General features: G+C 50.1%; 1 protein-coding gene across 4 annotated transcripts in view; it reads left to right on the top strand.

Annotated features, from left to right (window-relative positions):
- Positions 1–20,012, top strand: part of TLK2 (tousled like kinase 2) — a 105,977-nt gene that overhangs the window by 30,742 nt on the left and 55,223 nt on the right. Inside the window, exons 3-6 of one of the 4 annotated variants that reach the window (XM_056547865.1) lie at positions 6,278–6,349; positions 7,207–7,276; positions 19,234–19,277; positions 19,623–19,724. In XM_056547865.1, the coding sequence (XP_056403840.1) occupies positions 6,278–6,349; positions 7,207–7,276; positions 19,234–19,277; positions 19,623–19,724 (288 nt within the window). Of the gene's footprint in view, positions 1–6,277; positions 6,350–7,203; positions 7,277–19,233; positions 19,278–19,622; positions 19,725–20,012 lie in introns of all 4 variants that reach the window. The other 3 variants (XM_056547864.1, XM_056547866.1, XM_056547867.1) reach the window with 3 other exon arrangements.

Raw genomic sequence — 20,012 nt, 5'->3', positions numbered from 1 at the left:
GCTTTCAGGACACCAGGAGGATCCCTACCTGCCTCCTGCGTGTCCGATCGCCGAATTACTTCTCCGTGCCTGAGATCCAGGCGGGAGCAGTAGAGTGGCGATAACACTGATCAATGCCATGTTCATGCATGGCAGTGAACAGTGTAAGAGATTAGTGTGTGCAATGTTATAGCCCTATGGGGGCTATAACATTGCAAAAAGAAAGTGTAAATAAAAGTCAGAATCACCCCTCTTTTCCCATTAAATAAAAAAACGATGTAAATAAAACTAAATATAAATATATGTGGCATCGCCACGTGCGTAAATGTCCAAACTATAAAAATATATTGTTAATTAAACCGCATGGTCAATGGCATACACGTAAAAAAAATCCTAAAAAGCTTATTTTTGGTAATTTTTTTATACCATTAAAAAATGAATAAAAAGCGATCAAAAAGTCCAATCAAAACAAAAATGGTACCGATAAAAACGTCAGATCACGGCGCAAAAAATTAGCCCTCATACATGCGGAAAAATAAGTTATAGGTATCAGAAGATTACATTTTTAAACGTATACATTTTTGTGCATGTAGTTATTTTTTCCAGAAGTACGATTAAATAAAACCTATATACCGTATATTCCGGCGTATAAGACGACTTTTTAACCCCGACTTTTTTTCGGAAAAGTCGGGGGTCGTCTTGTATAGAGACGTAGGAGGATGCACGCCGGCCGGGGCTTGGTGAGTGACCGGCGGCGCGTCATCTTGTTCAGTGATCCGGTCATCGCTCTTACAGGCCCGGGACTGCTGCTATGGTCCATAGCAGTAGATGTGAGCCCGGGCCGGAGGAGCGGTAATCAGAACACTGTGGGGGCAGTACAGACATACAGCCTCCAGCCATACATTGTATATGGCTGGAGACTGTATGTCTGTGAGGGGGGGGGGGGAACTGCCTACTAGTGTGGGGATGCTGCCTACTAATGTGGGGGGGGGAACTCCCGACCGACCTAATGTGGGGGGGGGGAACTCCCGACCGACCTAATGTGGGGGGAACTCCCGACCGACCTAATGTGGGGGGGGGAACTCCCGACCGACCTAATGTGTGGGGGGGGAACTCCCGACCGACCTAATGTGGGGGGGGGGGGGGGGACTCCCGACCGACCTAATGTGGGGGGGGGGGGGGGGACTCCCGACCGACCTAATGTGGGGGGGGGGGGGGACTCCCGACCGACCTAATGTGGGGGGGGGGGGGGGGGGAACTCCCGACCGACCTAATGTGGGGGGGGGGGAACTCCCGACCGACCTAATGTGGGGGGGGGGGGGGAACTCCCGACCGACCTAATGTGGGGGGGGGGGGGAACTCCCGACCGACCTAATGTGGGGGGGGGGGAACTCCCGACCGACCTAATGTGGGGGGGGGGAACTCCCGACCGACCTAATGTGGGGGGGGGGGGAACTCCCGACCGACCTAATGTGTGGGGGGGGGGGACTCCCGACCGACCTAATGTGTGGGGGGGGGGGGGGGACTCCCGACCGACCTAATGTGTGTGTGTGTGGGGGGGGGGGGACTCCCGACCGACCTAATGAGGGGGGGGGAGAACTCCCGACCGACCTAATGTGTGTGTGGGGGGGGGGGGGGGGGACGACTCCCGACCGACCTAATGTGTGTGTGGGGGGGGGGGGGACGACTCCCGACCGACCTAATGTGTGTGTGGGGGGGGGGGGGACGACTCCCGACCGACCTAATGTGTGGGGGGGGGGGGACGACGACTCCCGACCGACCTAATGTGTGTGGGGGGGGGGGGACTCCCGACCGACCTAATGTGGGGGGGGGGGGGGACGACGACTCCCGACCGACCTAATGTGTGTGGGGGGGGGGGGGGAACTCCCGACCGACCTAATGTGGGGGGGGGGGGGGAGAAACTCCCGACCGACCTAATGTGGGGGGGGAGAAACTCCCGACCGACCTAATGTGGGGGGGGGGGGAACTCCCGACCGACCTAATGTGGGGGGGGGGGGGAACTCCCGACCGACCTAATGTGGGGGGGGGGGGAACTCCCGACCGACCTAATGTGGGGGGGGGGGAACTCCCGACCGACCTAATGTGTGTGGGGGGGGGGGGGGGGGACTCCCGACCGACCTAATGTGTGTGGGGGGGGGGGGGGGGGACTCCCGACCGACCTAATGTGTGTGTGGGGGGGGGGGGGACTCCCGACCGACCTAATGTGTGTGGGGGGGGGGGGGAACTCCCGACCGACCTAATGTGTGTGGGGGGGGGGGGGAACTCCCGACCGACCTAATGTGGGGGGGGGGGGGGAGAACTCCCGACCGACCTAATGAGGGGGGGGGGGGGGGAACTCCCGACCGACCTAATGTGGGGGGGGGGGGGGGGGAGAAACTCCCGACCGACCTAATGTGTGTGTGTGTGTGTGTGGGGGGGGGGGGGGACTCCCGACCGACCTAATGTGTGTGTGGGGGGGGGGGGGGGGGACTCCCGACCGACCTAATGAGGGGGGGGGGAGAACTCCCGACCGACCTAATGTGTGTGTGGGGGGGGGGGGGGGACGACTCCCGACCGACCTAATGTGTGTGTGTGGGGGGGGGGGGGACGACTCCCGACCGACCTAATGTGTGTGTGTGTGGGGGGGGGGGGACGACTCCCGACCGACCTAATGTGTGTGTGGGGGGGGGGGGGACGACTCCCGACCGACCTAATGTGTGGGGGGGGGGGGGGGACGACGACTCCCGACCGACCTAATGTGTGTGGGGGGGGGGGGACTCCCGACCGACCTAATGTGGGGGGGGGGGGGACGACGACTCCCGACCGACCTAATGTGTGTGGGGGGGGGGGGGGGGGAACTCCCGACCGACCTAATGTGGGGGGGGGGGGAGAAACTCCCGACCGACCTAATGTGGGGGGGGAGAAACTCCCGACCGACCTAATGTGGGGGGGGGGGGGAACTCCCGACCGACCTAATGTGGGGGGGGGGGGAACTCCCGACCGACCTAATGTGGGGGGGGGGGGAACTCCCGACCGACCTAATGTGGGGGGGGGGGAACTCCCGACCGACCTAATGTGTGTGGGGGGGGGGGACTCCCGACCGACCTAATGTGTGTGGGGGGGGGGGGGGGACTCCCGACCGACCTAATGTGTGTGTGGGGGGGGGGGGGGGACTCCCGACCGACCTAATGTGTGTGGGGGGGGGGGGGGGGGAACTCCCGACCGACCTAATGTGGGGGGGGGGGGACGGGGAACTCTCGACCGACCTAATGTGGGGGGGGGGGGGGAGAACTCCCGACCGACCTAATGAGGGGGGGGGGGGGGGGAACTCCCGACCGACCTAATGTGGGGGGGGGGGGGGGGGAGAAACTCCCGACCGACCTAATGTGGGGGGGGGAACTCCCGACCGACCTAATGTGGGGGGGGGGGAACTCCCGACCGACCTAATGTGTGGGGGGGGGGGGAACTCCCGACCGACCTAATGTGTGGGGGGGGGGGGAACTCCCGACCGACCTAATGTGTGTGGGGGGGGGACGGGGAACTCTCGACCGACCTAATGTGGGGGGGGGGGGGAGAACTCCCGACCGACCTAATGTGGGGGGGGGGGGGGAGAACTCCCGACCGACCTAATGAGGGGGGGGGGGAGAACTCCCGACCGACCTAATGAGGGGGGGGGGAGAACTCCCGACCGACCTAATGTGGGGGGGGGAGAACTCCCGACCGACCTAATGTGGGGGGGGGGGGGGAACTCCCGACCGACCTAATGTGGGGGGGGGAACTCCCGACCGACCTAATGTGGGGGGGGGGACTCCCGACCGACCTAATATGTGTGTGGGGGGGGGGGACTCCCGACCGACCTAATGTGTGTGTGGGGGGGGGGGGACTCCCGACCGACCTAATGTGTGTGTGGGGGGGGGGGGGGGGGACTCCCGACCGACCTAATGTGTGTGGGGGGGGACGGGGGACTCCCGACCGACCTAATGTGGGGGGGGGGGGAGAGAGAACTCTCGACCGACCTAATGAGGGGGGGGGGGAGAACTCCCGACCGACCTAATGAGGGGGGGGGAGAACTCCCGACCGACCTAATGTGTGTGTGGGGGGGGGGGGGGACGACTCCCGACCGACCTAATGTGTGGGGGGGGGACGACGACGACTCCCGACCGACCTAATGTGTGTGGGGGGGGGGGACTCCCGACCGACCTAATGTGGGGGGGGGGGGGGGACTCCCGACCGAGCTAATGTGGGGGGGGGGGGACTCCCGACCGAGCTAATGTGGGGGGGGGGGGGGAACAAAGTAGAATTGGGCGCGCAAACAAAAGCCATAATATTGATTTTTAGGTGGAAAATTGAAAGGTTTGATTTTTAAAAGGTAAGGCGGAAAAAACGAAAGTGCAAAAACTGAAAAATGCTGAGTCCATAAGGGGTTAAACCCCTTAGATGCCGTTGTTTAATTTGATTATGACATCGAAGTGGTTTCTGAGCATATGGCAGCATGATCGCTGGGATGCAGGTATATGGCATATTTGCACCTCCTCTGCTGTGTCTTGCAGGGCTAAATAGCTTGCCTGACACTTTATGGTGACAGAAGAAATTAGATGTAGTGTATAATATAATTGATTGGGAAATTGTGTGGGAATAATAAAAAGTAAGGTTATATACATTTTTCTTACAAAATAAATACCGGTAATGTAAACCATAAACAAAAAGACCCACTTATTTGGTATAGCCTAGTCTGTAATAACCTGAACTATAAAATTATATATTTTTTTTAATACCACATGGGGAACGCTGTAAAAATTCAAATACTACCCCAGAATTGTTTTATTTTGTTGTATTCTGTTTCAACGCAGTACATTTTTTGGTAAAAATGACACCTTATCTTTATTCTGTAGGTCCATATGTTTAAAATGATGCCCTACTTATATAGGTTTGATTTTGTTTTTACTTCTGGAAAAAATCGTATCTACATGGCAGAAAATGTATACTTTTAAAATTGTCCTCTTCTGACCCCTATAACTTATTTAAATTTTCCGTATTTGGGGATGTATGAGGGCTAATTGTTTGCGCCATGATCTGAAGTTTTTATCGGTACCATTTTTGTTTTGATCGAACTTTTGGATCACTTTTTATTAATTTTTTTTATTTTTTTTAAATGGTATAAAGTGAACAAAAATATGCTATTTTGGACTTTGGAATTTTTTGGCACGTACGTCATTTTGCATGTACGCCATTGACGTTCGGACATTTACGCACGTGGCGATACCACTTGTTTGTTTTTTATTTTTAGTTACACTATATATGAAAAGGGGGGGTGATACTGATTTTTATTAGGGAAGGGGTTAAATCACATTTATTTACTTTTTTTTTTTTTTTTTTTAATGCAGTGTTATAGATCCCTCTAGGGGCTATAATGCATACACTGATTGTAGGCACTGTTCAATGCATTGCTATGCGAATGCATTGATCATTGTTTTCTGCGCTTGATTGCTCAAGCCTGGATTGCTCAAGCCTGGTAAAGCACCTCCCGCTGTCCTCTCAGCTGTTCGGGACACCGCAATTTCACCGCAGCGGTCCCGAACTGCTTCGCTGAGCTAATTGGCAGCATATTCTCCCGTTTTAGACACCGCGATCAACTTTGATCACAGCGTCTAAAGGGTTAATTCCGGACATCAGCCCGATCGGTGATGTCCGGTATAAGCTGTGGGTCCTGGTTGCTGATAGCAACCGGGACCCCGCAGATACGAAGTGCGCTCAGTCCGTGGTCGTTAAGGGCTTAATGTTCGCAAAGTAATTAGCTTTATATCCCTTAGGGAACCATTGATGTTGCATTGCAGCCGAGACTTTCATGATTCACACGCGCCAAATGTTGTTGTATAATCTCGAGTCCATTATTGCATGTAGAAGTGATTTACAATGTAAGGCTAAGTTTGCGTTCCTGTCAGACTCCACTGAAGGGAGCTCCGTTGGCAATTCCAGAGTTTACCTGGTAAAAATATTGCATGCACTTTTTTTTTCTCCGGTAAACTACTGGATGCCCGGTGGACCCTATTCAGGTCAATGCAATCAGTCGGGACCCGGGGTGACCCGGTCGAGTGAGTTGTGCTCCGACCCCTCTTTGGGCCATTACACATGAAAAACTTAGCCAGATGGGCCCAGTACAGGACGGAGCACAACTGCAATGTAAACCTAGATTAGAGTGTCAATGTTTTCCGTGTGATTATATTGTGGTTGGTTGTTGCTCTTCTGTATTATTACAACAGCCAAAATCTGATATATAATTTTTTTTTTCTTTCTCTAGGGACAGTTGAATAGCGAGTCTTCTAACCAAAGTCTTTGTAGCCTGGGTTCTCTGAGCGACAAAGAACTTGAGGTGAGACCTGTTCTCTCTCACTCCCCTTTTTTTCCCCAATTCCGTTTGCTACTTTTATTAAAATATGAGTTCTTCTTAGTGCATCACATTAGAAAAGCTGTTTCATTTGTCTATTTTAGATGTTTGTGCTTTAAATATTTGTGATTGTCCTATGTAAACTTGAATTTTTCTATGTCATGTGGGTGGGTTGGGATTCCACAGAATACTGTTAGCATAGGCTAGTGCCACTAAGAGGCGACATTTATGAAAAAAAGAGTTAGCTCCTCACACACAGGCTATACCCCTCCTGCAGAAACTGAACTTATTTTTTTTCCTAATGGGATCACCAATGCTACTGGGTTATGTAAGGTTCAGTAGAGAGCACAGAGAATGTAGTGAACTGTATTTTAGTTAGTAAGACTTGGCAGGAAAGTTGTAGGATTGTTTGCTGTAAAGGGCTGCAGTATAGGATAGAAAATTTTCTGTGTTGTAACATTAGTGATATATCACTTTTAAACTTATCAGTGTTTCAAGGCTCTCCAGCTGTTGCAAAACTACAACCCCCATCATGATCCATTTTAGTGGATTAATAGTTTCCACTATATAAATTTATAGTTTCTCTAGTTTTTTTTTTTTAAGAAACACTGAAGGTACTTACACAATGTTTTTCTTACTGCGGTTTTAAACAGCGGTGCACTTTCTGCAGTGGCTCAAACCTGCAGTGTTTTTGAAAGTGGCTAAATGTAGAAATTGAACGCTCTTCTTTCTTTAAATATCTGTTTTGTAAACTTTCTGAAGACGAGAGCAGGATTTCCCTTTATATAGCAGGACAGAGGGTGCATATTTCTGTGTCATTCTAAAAGGTCTCTCTTTAGCAGACTCCAGAGAAAAAACAGAATGACCAGAGGAACCGCAAGAGAAAAGCAGAACCGTATGAAACAAGTCAAGGTAATGTCCATGTTGCAGTCCCAATAGCCATTACGTTTATCATATAAATTTATAAATGACATGAGATGAAGTTGAATTGACTTCTCACAGAGAAGCCACAAGAAATTTTGTGACAAAGGCAGAAACAACCATCTCTGGTCACCCCGACCAGCGGCAATATACAGAGTCATTGACGTGGTATGATGTTTTGTTACAGGTACTTTCCAGGACTCCATGATGCATGTTACAAAATATCTGGTGCTATGCCTGGTAGTTAAAATGATGCAGTGCTCCCTTGAGAGCTGTGGCCCCCTCAATCAGCTTGTTGATGGTGCCCAAAGTCAGACTGCCACCATTCTGATAATGATGGCCTATTGTAGAAATCCGTGTAAAACCCCTTTAACAGACCGGAGAGGTGCGGTTTTGAAAGCAGTTCATACAAAGGAGTAGTGTTTCCTACTGTTTATGAAATAGACATTTTTGACTGCTGTAAAGAATAGATGAAGGAAATATCTGCTCCATTGGGGGACACGGACCCTGGGTGTATGCTGCTGTTTCTAGGAGGTGTGACACTATGGTAATAAAAAAAGTCGGCTCCTCCCAGCAGGATATACCCGCCTTCGGGCTCTGAGCTAATCAGTTTAAGCTTAGTGTCTGAAGGAGGTGGACATGGTCTGAAACTATCCAGACCAGGTCTTCTGATTTTTTTTGTTTTCCTTGTATAGGGACGTGTTAGTTTTTTTTTTATTCCCTTTTCTATTCTGTTTTCAGGTGGGGACTCAGGGACTCCGGTTCCCTGTTTCCCCATTGCGAGTAAGGGGACACAGACATTGCGTATATGCGCTGTTCACCCCTCCCCCTCGCCAACGGTCAGCGCCTGGGTTGGTACCTCATGGGTCCGGGTCCCCCTATTTTCCTGCTCGCTCATAGCAGCCAGGCGTGATGCAGGTAACTAAAGCTGACTGAAGACTTCATTAGGTAAGTTCTTCTGACTGAGGTAAGTACTTTACCTCTTTCTCCTCAGGTGCGGACTTGCAACTGCTGGAGACCGCCTGTTTTTGCCCACCTTTTCAGGTTGGGCTGGCTTACTGGGGATGGACTTTTATTGTGGACTAAATTCTGGGGGAGCAGTGGCACTCTGAGGGGGCATGTATCTTATGTTTGGCACGGTGTGTGTTACGGTGAACAGCGCCTTATATGCGGCTTACAGCCGCGGCGCTAGTACGGGCTGGCTTACTTTAGTTTTCGCCGGCAGCGCCTTATATGCGTCTGACAGCCGCGGTGCTGTTACGAGCCGGGCGCTCTCAGCGCCGGCTTACTTTCGTCTTCTCCGGCAGTCTCTTGCCGGCGTATTAACCGCCCGCTCTGTTCCCCCTCGGCCTGTTTTTAGGTCCGCCCACAGGGCTGTCGGAGCTCTTCTGAGGCACGCTATAGCCTCCAATCAGCGCTGTGGGCGCGAATTTCAGTCAGAAGGGGGGCCATTTAGTTAATGCCTCTGCTGCAGGCATGCCCCCCTCTACTATTGGCCGCCCTTTTCTCACACTAGCTGCACGGAGCCGTCCTCCTCACTGCAGCTGCCAGGGGACAGACTTATTTTGTCTGTAAACACTGAAGTACCAAAATGCCTGGCTCTACCGAGCCCACTTGCCCTGCCTGCTCCACTGCTCCCCCAGACACCCTGGTACCCCCTGATGCCCTTTCGGTCCCGGTGGGTTCAGCCGCTCCACCAGCCTGGGATTCTTCCCTGACCCAGTATATGGCTGACTTGAACCAAGTCTCCCGTCCCCCCAACCCCCCCCCCCCCCCCCGTCATCTGGGCACAAACGTCGCTCCTCCAGAGGACGTTCTCGGAGTCGCCGCTCTGCCACGCCAGAGCCGCGTACCCGGTCAGGGTCGCCCCCCCTCCAGGACTGCCCCTACTCATTCACATTCCTCTGGTGAACTTGTGGATGAGGCTTCCGAGCCAGCATCTGACTCAGAGGACAGCTTGCACTCAATTGCAACGGTGAACTCATTGGTGACCGCCATAAGAGACACCATTCATTTAGAGGACCCAGGATCTTCGGATGTCAATCCAGGAGTATCCTTTCATCGTGCTAGGCCAGCACCTCAAAGGTTCAGCTCTCACTCTGACTTTGACGACATTCTGGAATCTGCATGGAAACATCCAGACAAGAGGTTCCCGGGAATCAAGACAATTCAAGGACTTTGTCGCTAAGGTCGATTCCCCTCCCTCAGTGGATCCACCAAACTCCTGGATCTCTAAGGCGACTACACTGCCTCTGGCAGATGCCGCTGCCTTCAAGGATCCCACGGACAAGAAGGTAGAGTCCTTAGCGATGTTTGCTTCTGAAGCAGCTGGCTCTTCTCTTCTTCCCATCTTCGCCTTGACATGGGTGTCCAAGGCCCTGTCGTAGTGGTGCCAAAAGCTCCTTTAGGATATCTTAGCGGGATCCCCCTAGAGGAGCTATCTACTCTGGCTCTCCAATGCTCTAAAGCTGGGGACTTTCTGTGCGCAGCTTCCATGCAGTCAGCCCGTTGTTCTGCCTTTGCTGTGGGTCACCTAGCGGCTCTCCGCCGCTCTATGTGGCTTAAAGCTTGGATGCGGATGCCGCTTCCAAAAGGTCTCTCACTGAGCTTCCCTTTACGGGTGGCCGTCTTTTTGGCAAACTCCTTGATGAGATTATCTCTGAGGCAACGGGAGGTAAGAATGCCTTGTTACCTCAAAATAAGGCTCGCCCTTCTTCCCAAAGGAAGTCCTTTTTCCTTTCGGACCTCTGGCTCCAGCAAAGGGTCCGGGCAGGTGCCCTCGTGGGACAGGCTCCCTCGTTCCGGGCATGCCCGTCTTGGAAGTCGGACTCCAACCGGTCCGGCCGTTTTGCGCCCAAATCGGGCAACCGCAAACCCACTTCTGCATGAAGTGAGGCCCCCACCCGCGGTTTCTTCTCGGGTGGGAAGTCGTCCCTTGCTTTTTTGAGACATCTGGATCTCACACATTCAGGACTCTTGGGTCAGGGATGTGGTGTCCAACGGTTATCTGATCGAATTCGCCTCCTTTCCGAGGGATCTCTTTTTTTCGATCCCGGGCTCCCCGGTCTCCTCCTCTGGTGAAGCAATTTCGAGCCGCTCTCCAGTCTCTGCTTCTCCAGGGGGTTATCGTCCCCGTTCCTCCAGGGGAACAGTTTCGGGGTTTCTATTCAAATCTTTTTGTGGTCCCCAAGAAGGACGGGGACCACAAACGCTAGACCTCTAGCGTCTCAACCGTCACCTTCTCATCCGCCACTTCCGAATGGAATCTCTCTGTTCGGTGGTGGCGTCCCTGGAACAAGGAGTTCCTTCATCGGTGGACATCAGGATGCCTACCTCCATGTGCCAATATTTCCGGGCCATCATCGGTACCTCAGCTTTGCGGTTCCAGAGGGGCACTTTCAATTCGTAGCCCTCCCCTTCGGTCTAGCCACGGCTCCTTTGGTCTTTCCAAAGATCCTTGCGCCAGTGATGGGCCTGTTAAGGTCGAGGGGAATCTCGGTGATATCCTATCTGGACGACCTTCTCATCAAGGCTCCAACCAGAGCCCAGACTCTGGAGAATCTGGACATCGCTCTCCACACTCTGATTTGCTTCGGGTGGATGGTCAACCGGGACAAGTCAGTCCTCCGTCCTACCCAGTCTCTAACCTTCCTGGGACTTCGATTCGACACAGCCTCTGCCCGAATTTGTCTTCTGCCGGACAAACGTCTGGCGCTCCGGTCAGGGGTCCGCTCCCTTCGGACCCAGGTATCAGTCTCCATCCGCACTGTATGGAAGTCCTGGGTCGGATAGTGGCAACTATGGAGGCTGTACCCTTTGCCCAGTTTCATTACCGCCCCCTTCAACTGGTGATTCTCTCTCGATGGAACAGGTCTCCTCTGTCCCTCGATTGTCAAATTGTTCTCCCTCGCAGGGTCTGTCAGTCTCTGCTCTGGTGGCTCTGCTCCCCCCTTCTTCTCCAAGGGCGGTCGTTTCTTCTCCTTCACTGGCAGGTTGTTACAACGGATGTCGGGCTGGGGTGGCGTGTTCAGGGATTGGACGGTTCAGGGCCTCTGGTCTCCCCAGGAGACCCTTCTTCCGATAAACATACTGGAATTACGGGCGATTCTTCTTTGTCTTCTTCATTGGGAGTCCCGTTTTCAGTCCCGTCTTGTCCGCATTCAGTCGGACAACGCCACGGCCGTGGCGTACATAAATCGACAGGGCGGCACTCGCAGCTCGGCAGCCATGGCCGAGGTGACAAAGATTCTCACCTGAGCGGAGAGCAAGGTTCCGGCCATTTCGGCGATTCACATTCCGGGAGTGCTCAACTGGGAAGTGGACTTCCTCAGTCGGTCCTCACCCGACCCCGACAAGTGGTCTCTACATCCGGAGGTCTTTGCGCAGCTCTGCAACCTCTGGGGCATTCCGGACGGGACCTCTTCGCGTCCTTGCACAATCTTAAGATCCTTCCTTTTGTGTCCAAGTCCTGGGACCCTCAGGCTCTGGCCGTGGAAGCCCTAGTGATTCCTTGGGCAGGGTTTGCCCTACCTTATCTATTCCCTCCTCTTCTGCTCCTTCCCAGGGTGCTGAGGAAGCTCAAGGCAGAGGACGTCCCCGCCATTCTGGTAGCTCCAGATTGGCCCCGAAAGTCGTGGTATGCCGACAGTCAGGCTCCTGGACGACGCTCCACTGCGCCTTCCGCTCCGCCCGGACCTGCTCTCTCAGGGACCTCTTTGTCACCCCAATTTACAGTCGCTGCATTTGACGGCATGGCGGTTGAGACCGCGGTTTTGAAGGCCCGCGGGTTCTCTTCCCAAGTCATTCACACCATGCTCAAGGCTCGTAAGCCCTCCTCCGCAAGAATTTACCACCGTACTTGGCGGTCTTATTTTCGTTGGTGTGAAGTTCAGGACTTCTCCCCGCTAACCTTCTCGGTTCCCCGTCTTCTCTCCTTTTTGCAGTCGGGGTTGGAACTGGGGTTGTCTCTCAGTTCACTTAAAGGTCAGGTTTCGGCCCTTGCTGTTCTTTTCCAGCTGCCCCTGGCTTCTAATTCTCATATCCGGATCTTCCTTCAAGGAGTGGAGCATGCTGTTCCTCCTTATTGGTCACCCTCTCCCCTTGGGACTTGAATTTGGTTCTGAGTGCCCTCCAGGGTGTACCCTGTGGCCCCTTAGAGAGGTGTCTCTCCGCCTCCTTTCTTGGAAAGTGGCGTTCATTGTTGCTGTCACCTCCATCCGGAGGGTGTCTGAATTGGCAGCTCTTTCCTGCCGTTCTTTGTTTCTGGTGATCCACCAGGGCAAGGTTGTTTTCCGGCCTGATCTACCTTTTTGCCTAAGGTGGTCTCGGCCTTTCATCTCATAGAGGACATTGTCCTCCCGTCTTTTTGTCCTGCTCCTTCTCATCCTAAGGAGCGCTTACTACACAAGCTGGATGTAGTTCGGGCTGTTCGGTCTTATCTCTCCATCTCTTCTTCGTTTCCTCAGTGATTCCTTTTTTGTCCTTACGGAAGGTCGTCGCAAGGGACAACCTGCTTCCAAGGCCACCATTTCTCGGTGGATTCGGTCCGCCATTTCGGCAGCCTATCGCTGTAAGGGGAAGATTCCTCCTTTTCAGGGTTGTGGCTCATTCTACCCGTTCTGTTGGGGCATCCTTGGCTCTCCAGAATAGAGCCTCGGCCTCGCAGATTTGCAAGGCGGCTACCTGGTCATCTTTGCACACTTACTCGAGGTTTTACCGAGTTCATGCCTTCGCATCGGCTGATGCTAGTCTGGGTCGTAAAGTGATGCAGTCGGCAGTGGATCGGCCGTCTGCCTGACTGCTTATCTGCCCACCCAAGGGACGGCTTTGGTACGTCCCACGGTCGCTGTCCCCCAATGGAGCCGATAGAGAAAAGGAGATTTTTGTTTACTTACCGTTAAATCTCTTTCTCGAAGGATCCTTTGGGGACACAGCTCCCACCCTTTTTGGGATTTTCCTTTGGTTCTCTGTCCGGGGGTGGGTTCAGTTATGTTTTTCTTCTGGTTCTCGGACAGTTTTGGGTTTTCTATGACCTGTTGGTCTCCTCCTATTGCTCTGGAACTTAAACTGATTAGCTCAGAGCCTGAAGGCGGGTATATCCTGCTGGGAGGAGCCGATTTTTTTTTTTTACCATAGTGTCACACCTCCTAGAGACAGCAGCATACACCCATGGTCTGTGTCCCCCAATGGATCCTTCGAGAAAGAGATTTTACGGTAAGTAAACAAAAATCTCCTTTTCTCGCACCTGCATTCATGTTGGCAATTTTGCTTCCACTGACTAAGGTAGAATCTGGGCTAAATGTTTATTTACATGCCTTATAGGTATTCAAAATACAGGAATAGATTTTGTAAGAGGAAAGCAGTAATACAATTCTGAAATCCTTTCTATATTTACTATATTAACCCCTTCATGAATCCAGCAAATGTTAGGCTTGGTTCACATCACGTTTTTCCCTATACGGGACCGCATACGGCTGGGGGGGGGAGCTAAAAACTTGCGCTCCCGTATCCCTGCCGTATGCGGTCCCGTATGTAATTAATTTCAATGAGCCTACCGGAGTGAACCGGGTTCATTTTTCCCCGTATGCAGTTTTCTACCGGACCTAAAACCGTAGTCAACCATGGTTTTAGGTCCGGTAGAAAACCGCATACGGGGAAAAATGAGCTGACCGGTTCACTGCGGTTGGCTCATTGAAATGAATTACATACGGGCTGCATACGACAGGGAGCGCCCGGTTTTAGCTCCCCCAGCCGTATGTGCCCCGTATAGGGAAAAACATGATGTGAACCCAGCCTTATTTTTTGCAAGACTAGTTGTACTTTGTAATGGCACCCTTCAGTTTGCCATAAAATATGGAGTGAAACTGTTATAGTTTTTATGCGATTCCATGTGTAGTTAAAATTAACGTTATCTTTATTCGTCAAGTCAGTACCAGAAAGATATCCTATTTTTTTTAAAATGTTTTTCTACTTAAGAAAAAAAAAAAAGTGAAACCTTTTCCCTTGACACAAACCATTAGGTTCCTCTAGACAATGCTAATTGCCTTAAATCGTCAAATTCTAGCGCGCACACACACAGAGTTTTCTGTTTTAGGTAGAGTATTACCTAAATATTACGGTATTTTCTTTTTTAATTAAAATATTTTAATCTACATTTGAAAACCGGCCACTAGGGGGTCTCCCTCCTAGTGGCCGGCTGCAGCCTGCCGTGACGTCACGACTGAATTAGGACCAATGCCGGCCAGGCAATCGGACCTTATTCAGTCAGCCTGCACTCGCTACCTGCCTGTTGCTACAATGCGCGCATTGGCTCGCACGCCAGCCCCGCCTCCCTCATACACGTGCCATTGCTGCTAAGTCCTGCACTTGGGTATGTCTTTTTGTGGGGTGGGCTGGGGAGCTAGTTGCGCGGCGGGGTTCGGGGTAGCGTGTCACGCGGCCGTAACAAAGATATTGTTTTCAACACAGTGTGCCTCCAGTTGTTTCACCACTACAACTCCCAGCATGCCCTGACAACCAATAGATGTCAGGGCAAGCTGGGAGTTGTAGTGGTGAAACAGCTGGAGGCACCCTGTATAGATGAGCTAAGGGTGGAAGTCGGGCCCCTGCATGCATCAGTGACGTTGTGCCTGCACGGGAAGTCTGCCTGGTAAGTGAGCACACTACCAGGTAAACAAAAAGGCATTTCTCAGATAGTACAAAAAAAAAAAAAAATTAAAGGCAGGGAGTTGGTTAGGGATAGATGGGCAATAGGCAGAGACAGCAAAAAAAATAAAGGATGGTGAGAGCTACTCTTTAACCCCTTAAGGACCGGAGGTTTTTCCGTTTTTGCATTTTCGTTTTTTGCTCCTTGCCTTTAAAAAAATCATAACTCTTTCAAATTTACACCTAAAAATCCATATGATGGCTTATTCTTTGCGCCACCAATTCTACTTTGTAATGACGTCAGTCATTTTGCCTAAAAATCTATGGTGAAGCGGGAAAAAAAATCATTGTGCGACAAAATTGAAAAAAAAACGCTGTTTTGTAAATTTTGGGGGCTTCCGTTTCTACGTAGTACATTTTTCGGTAAAAATGACACCTGATATGTATTATGTAGGTCCATACGATTAAAATGATACCCTACTTATATAGGTTTGATTTTGTCGGACTTCTGGAAAAAATCATAACTACATGCAGGAAAATTAATACGTTTAAAATTGTCATCTTCTGACCCCTATAACTTTTTTATTTTTCCATGTATGGGGCGGTATGAGCACTCATTTTTTGCGCCGTGATCTGAAGTTTTTAAGGGTACCATTTTTGTATTGATAGGACTTATTGATCACTTTTTATTCATTTTTAAATGATATAAAAAGTGACCAAAAATGCACTATTTTGGACTTTGGAATTTTTTTGCGCGCACGCCATTGACCGAGCGGTTTAATTAATGATATATTTTTATAATTCGGACATTTCCGCACGCGGTGATACCACATATGTTTATTTTTATTTTTATTTACACTGTGTTTTTTTTATTATTGGAAAAGGGGGGTGATTCAAACTTTTAATAGGGGAGGAGTTAAATGATCTTTATTCACTTTTTTTTTTCACTTTTTTTTTGCAGTGTTATAGGTCCCATAGGGACCTATAACACTGCACACACTGATCTTCTATGTTGATCACTGGTTTCTCATAAGAAACCAGTGATCAACGATTCTGCCGGATGACTGCTCATGCCTGGATCTCAGGCACTGAGCAGTCATTCGGCGATCGGACAGCGAGGAGGCAGGAAGGGGCCCTCCCGCTGTCCTGTCAGCTGTTCGGGATGCCGCGATTAGCCGCGGCTATCCCGAACAGCCCGACTGAGCTAGCCGGGAACTTTCACTTTCACTTTTAGCCGCGCGGCTCAGCTTTGAGCGCGCGGCTAAAGGGTTAATAGCACGCGGCGCCGCGATCGGCGCTGCGCGCTATTAGAGGCGGGTCCCGGCTTCACTATGACGCCGGGCCCGCCATGATATGACGCGGGGTTACTGTGTAACCCCACGTTATATCAGAAGAGCAGGACCAAGGACGTACCGGTACGTCCTTGGCCCTTAAGGGGTTAAAGGTTTGTTCACACATTCAGGTTTTTAATTGCAATTATTGAATACAAAGCCAGGAACATGATAATGATAATTAGAAGAGATAATAATTAGAGGAATTGTATAAAAGAAAGATTGAAAAATCTCAGTTTTATATAAACTTCTGGATTTGTATTTAGTTATTGCAATTGAAAACCTGAAAGTGTGAACATGGCCTTAAATGGGTACTCCGGTGGAAAACATTTTTTTTTTTTTTTTTTTTAATCCACAGATGCCAGAAAGGTAAACAGATTTGTAAATTACTTCTATAAAAAAAAAAGTAATCCTTCCAGTACTTATTAGCAGCTGTATACTACACAGGAAATTCTTTTATTTTTGGATTTCCTTTCTGTCACGACCACAGTGCTGTCAGCTGACACCTCTGTCCATGTCAGGAACTGTCCAGAGCAGGAGAAAATCCCCATAGCAAACATATGCTGCTCTGGAAAAAGGACCTTGTGTAACATAAAGGCAATGGCCAACATTTTGCTTAGTCTTTTTGTTTCATTCTTTTAACCCTTTTTGGGATGCAGGATGTAAATGTAAGCCAATGCCCACTCCTGGTGTTTGAAGTGTGCTCAGGAGCCAAGCATGCTTCATACTCAGTGGGTCCTGGCTTCTGCACATCAGGCCGATGTAAGTCATTAACCCTTTAGATATGTCAATCAGATAGTCGTTGTCTTAGTCCACCTGGTCCAGGGTTTCGCCCTGATGGGGCGTGCCTTTTGACGCTGTTGGTCGTGTTTTGTGCTTCTTTCTTGCGTTCATAGTCTCGTCTTTCTTCTTGCTCAGCGCCTGTGTCCAGGGTTTCGATCCCACTGGGGCCACTAATTGGCTCCCTTACGCCTCGATATGTTGTCGCAGGGTTCCTGGGGATCTTGTCCACCCAGTACTTTGTCTGTTGCTGTTGAGTGTCATTTTCCTGCTCCTACAGTGCCTGGCGCACTTTGACGATCCCCTTTCTACAGGGGGTACGGGGATCAGGGAGCTGGGCATGGTCAGTGGCTGATTCGAATCTCGCCCACTCCTTGTTTTGCTGCCCTCTGGAGGCCTATTTCTCTCAGCACTTTCTACTCTACTGCTGCTCACGCAGCCTTTTCACTCTTCTCTGTTGGAGGAGTTTATGCATTCTTATAGGGCACGGCGACAGCCGGCCTTGCCACCACCTGTTGTTGGGTCCTGCCATTGCTCTCCTCCTCCCTTGGCACATTCTCCCTGGAAGGCTGTGTTCATCCTTCTCTTTACAGTGTCAGTTGCGCTACACTGACACTTCGGTCTGGAGTAACCTTCATGTGCTCAGGACCTGGGAGTTCCAGCTGGGTTCCATTTTTTTTCTCCATCTGTTCCCGCCCTGACAGGATGTGGCTTTGGAGTGCTCTGGTCCGCTTGGACCACTGGGGTCCAAGGCTGGTTGGTCTATTTGTCTTTGATTCTATCCCTGGTTGCTGTGGCGTGCCTTTTCCTCTAGTTGGCCCTCCTGATTGTTGGGACTTAGTGGTGCTTGGGGTCTCAGGCATGTGTAACGATCCTGCCCAGACTTCCCCGCTAGCCCATTTTTGAGGCTGTCTTTGTTTCACACTTCCTCTTGTCTCGACATGACATTTGGTCACCCGGAGCGTTTTGTTGACGTTTGGTTTACTTACTCTCAAGATGTAAGTCTCCCAGGAGTCTCGGGACCCTCCATTTCCCTTGTCGGCCACTCCAGTGTTCCGGGATGCTACTTTTAAGGGTTTTCCGCTCCTTTCTTGACCGTTTATCCGTTGTTGCTTTCAGTCTCATCCCTTGGGGTCCATGTATTCCGAGATTGGGGGGGGTGTTCCGGTTTTCCGGATTACACCAGTCAAGCTGACTTCACCTCCCAGTGGGCCTCTGGGACAGGGGTTTTGGGCCATTGTTTTTCTGCACCACACCTCCCTAGAGCCGTCTCTTCTTTTCTTCCAGTGGTTTTCTGGTCCCCACCTTCTGTGCTCCCTTCTGCTTGGACGTATGCTGCCCTGGCGTGTTTTCTGTCCTTTTTTGTTGTGCCCCTTTCCATTTTTTGTTTCTCATGTATGTCTAGGATGCTTCCAGGACATCTGGCTTCGTGGTCGACCTTTCCTTGTCTCTCTATTTGGACCGTAGGTTTAGAGTATCTACTATGGACGGTCTCTTCCCTTGGCGTCCTAGTCGATCTCCATGGACGGGGGATCTTCTTAGAGCTCAGTTTCTGGGCCTTCATGGTCTCTGGCCCGGGGTCTCGTCCGCAGACCCTATGGTCAAGTGGATTCGGTCTCTGGACTGTTTCCCTTTCTCTGGTGATTGTTCTTCCTGCCCTTGGGGACTGCTTTGGTACATTCCGTCAATAAGGTGTCCCCCAATGAAGAGCTACTGAGAAAATGAGATTTTTTTTTGTATTCACCGTAAAATCTTTCTTTTAGCCTTCATTGAGGGACACCCCACCCACCCAGCATAATAAAGTAGTAAAAAGTAGTAGTAAAGTAGTAAAATAAAACACAACATATATTGACTATAGTTGTTGTATGGATCTATAGAATAAAGATAATGTGTAATTTTCACCAAAATGAGCACTGCGTAGAAATGGAAGCCTCCAAAAGTGACAAATTGATTTTTTTTTTTTGTTTGTTTTTTTAGTTTCACTGTAGATTTTGTGGTAAAATGATTGGTTGTCATTACGAAGTACAATTGGTGGCCCTCATATGGGTCTGTTGGTGGAAAATTTAAAGCATTATGGCTATTATAAGGGGAGGTGGAAAATACAAAAGTAATTTGATTGCTTTTTTGTTTCACAAAGGAGAATGTATTTATGGTATTGCTTTAAAATGAATAGTTTCTTTTAATATATTTTAGGGAAGAACACTCCTAGAGGACATAAAATTAGTGATTATTTTGAGGTAAGAATAATTTTTCATATTACGGTTAGTTTTTTGTTTTTTTTTCCCTGGTAAGTGAATACTAATCTACTAACAAATCATCTTTTTATCACAGTACACAGTATACAACATCAGTTGTGCTGAATCCAGGTGGACACATTATATAAGGAGTTATGAAGACTTCTTTAACATTGACACATTAAAAATAAAATCTTGGTTTTCCTCTAGAAAATATGTATAAAAAAAACTTGCACACAGAGTCTGGTGCAGGAGATGAATATCCTGTTTGGAGCTGTCAGTATAGACTTCTGCAGAGTAGTTTTAAGTTCATTCTTGAACGCATTTTATCTTTTTATTTTAATGCAGTTTGCTGGGGGAAGTGGCCCGGGGACAAGTCCAGGCAGAAGCGTTCCACCGGTTGCCAGATCCTCACCGCAACATTCCTTATCAAATCCATTACCCTTACCGGTAAATCTTAATTGTTAATGATTTTTGCCTAGAAAACAATTGGAGTTGATTATGCTCTCAAGTGCGGGTTTGATGCATTCCCCTCTGCAATGTTAGTGTTACATCTTAGATGGCTTTAAACAAATGTTCATTTGTTAAACAGCTATTTCTCCTTACTTTCCTGTACACATGCACAGCTGAGTGTACACGTTTTCTGTGTGCCAGACACCCCTGGGTAAAGTTTAGAATGTCAAATCTGGACACCTACTCACGATAGTCACAGTTCCACCAAAGTGTTTGTCCTACTTG

This window comes from Hyla sarda, chromosome 12 (genome assembly GCF_029499605.1).
Source record: "Hyla sarda isolate aHylSar1 chromosome 12, aHylSar1.hap1, whole genome shotgun sequence".
Taxonomy (NCBI): domain Eukaryota; kingdom Metazoa; phylum Chordata; class Amphibia; order Anura; family Hylidae; genus Hyla; species Hyla sarda.
This window is presented reverse-complemented; position numbering and strand designations above follow the sequence as displayed.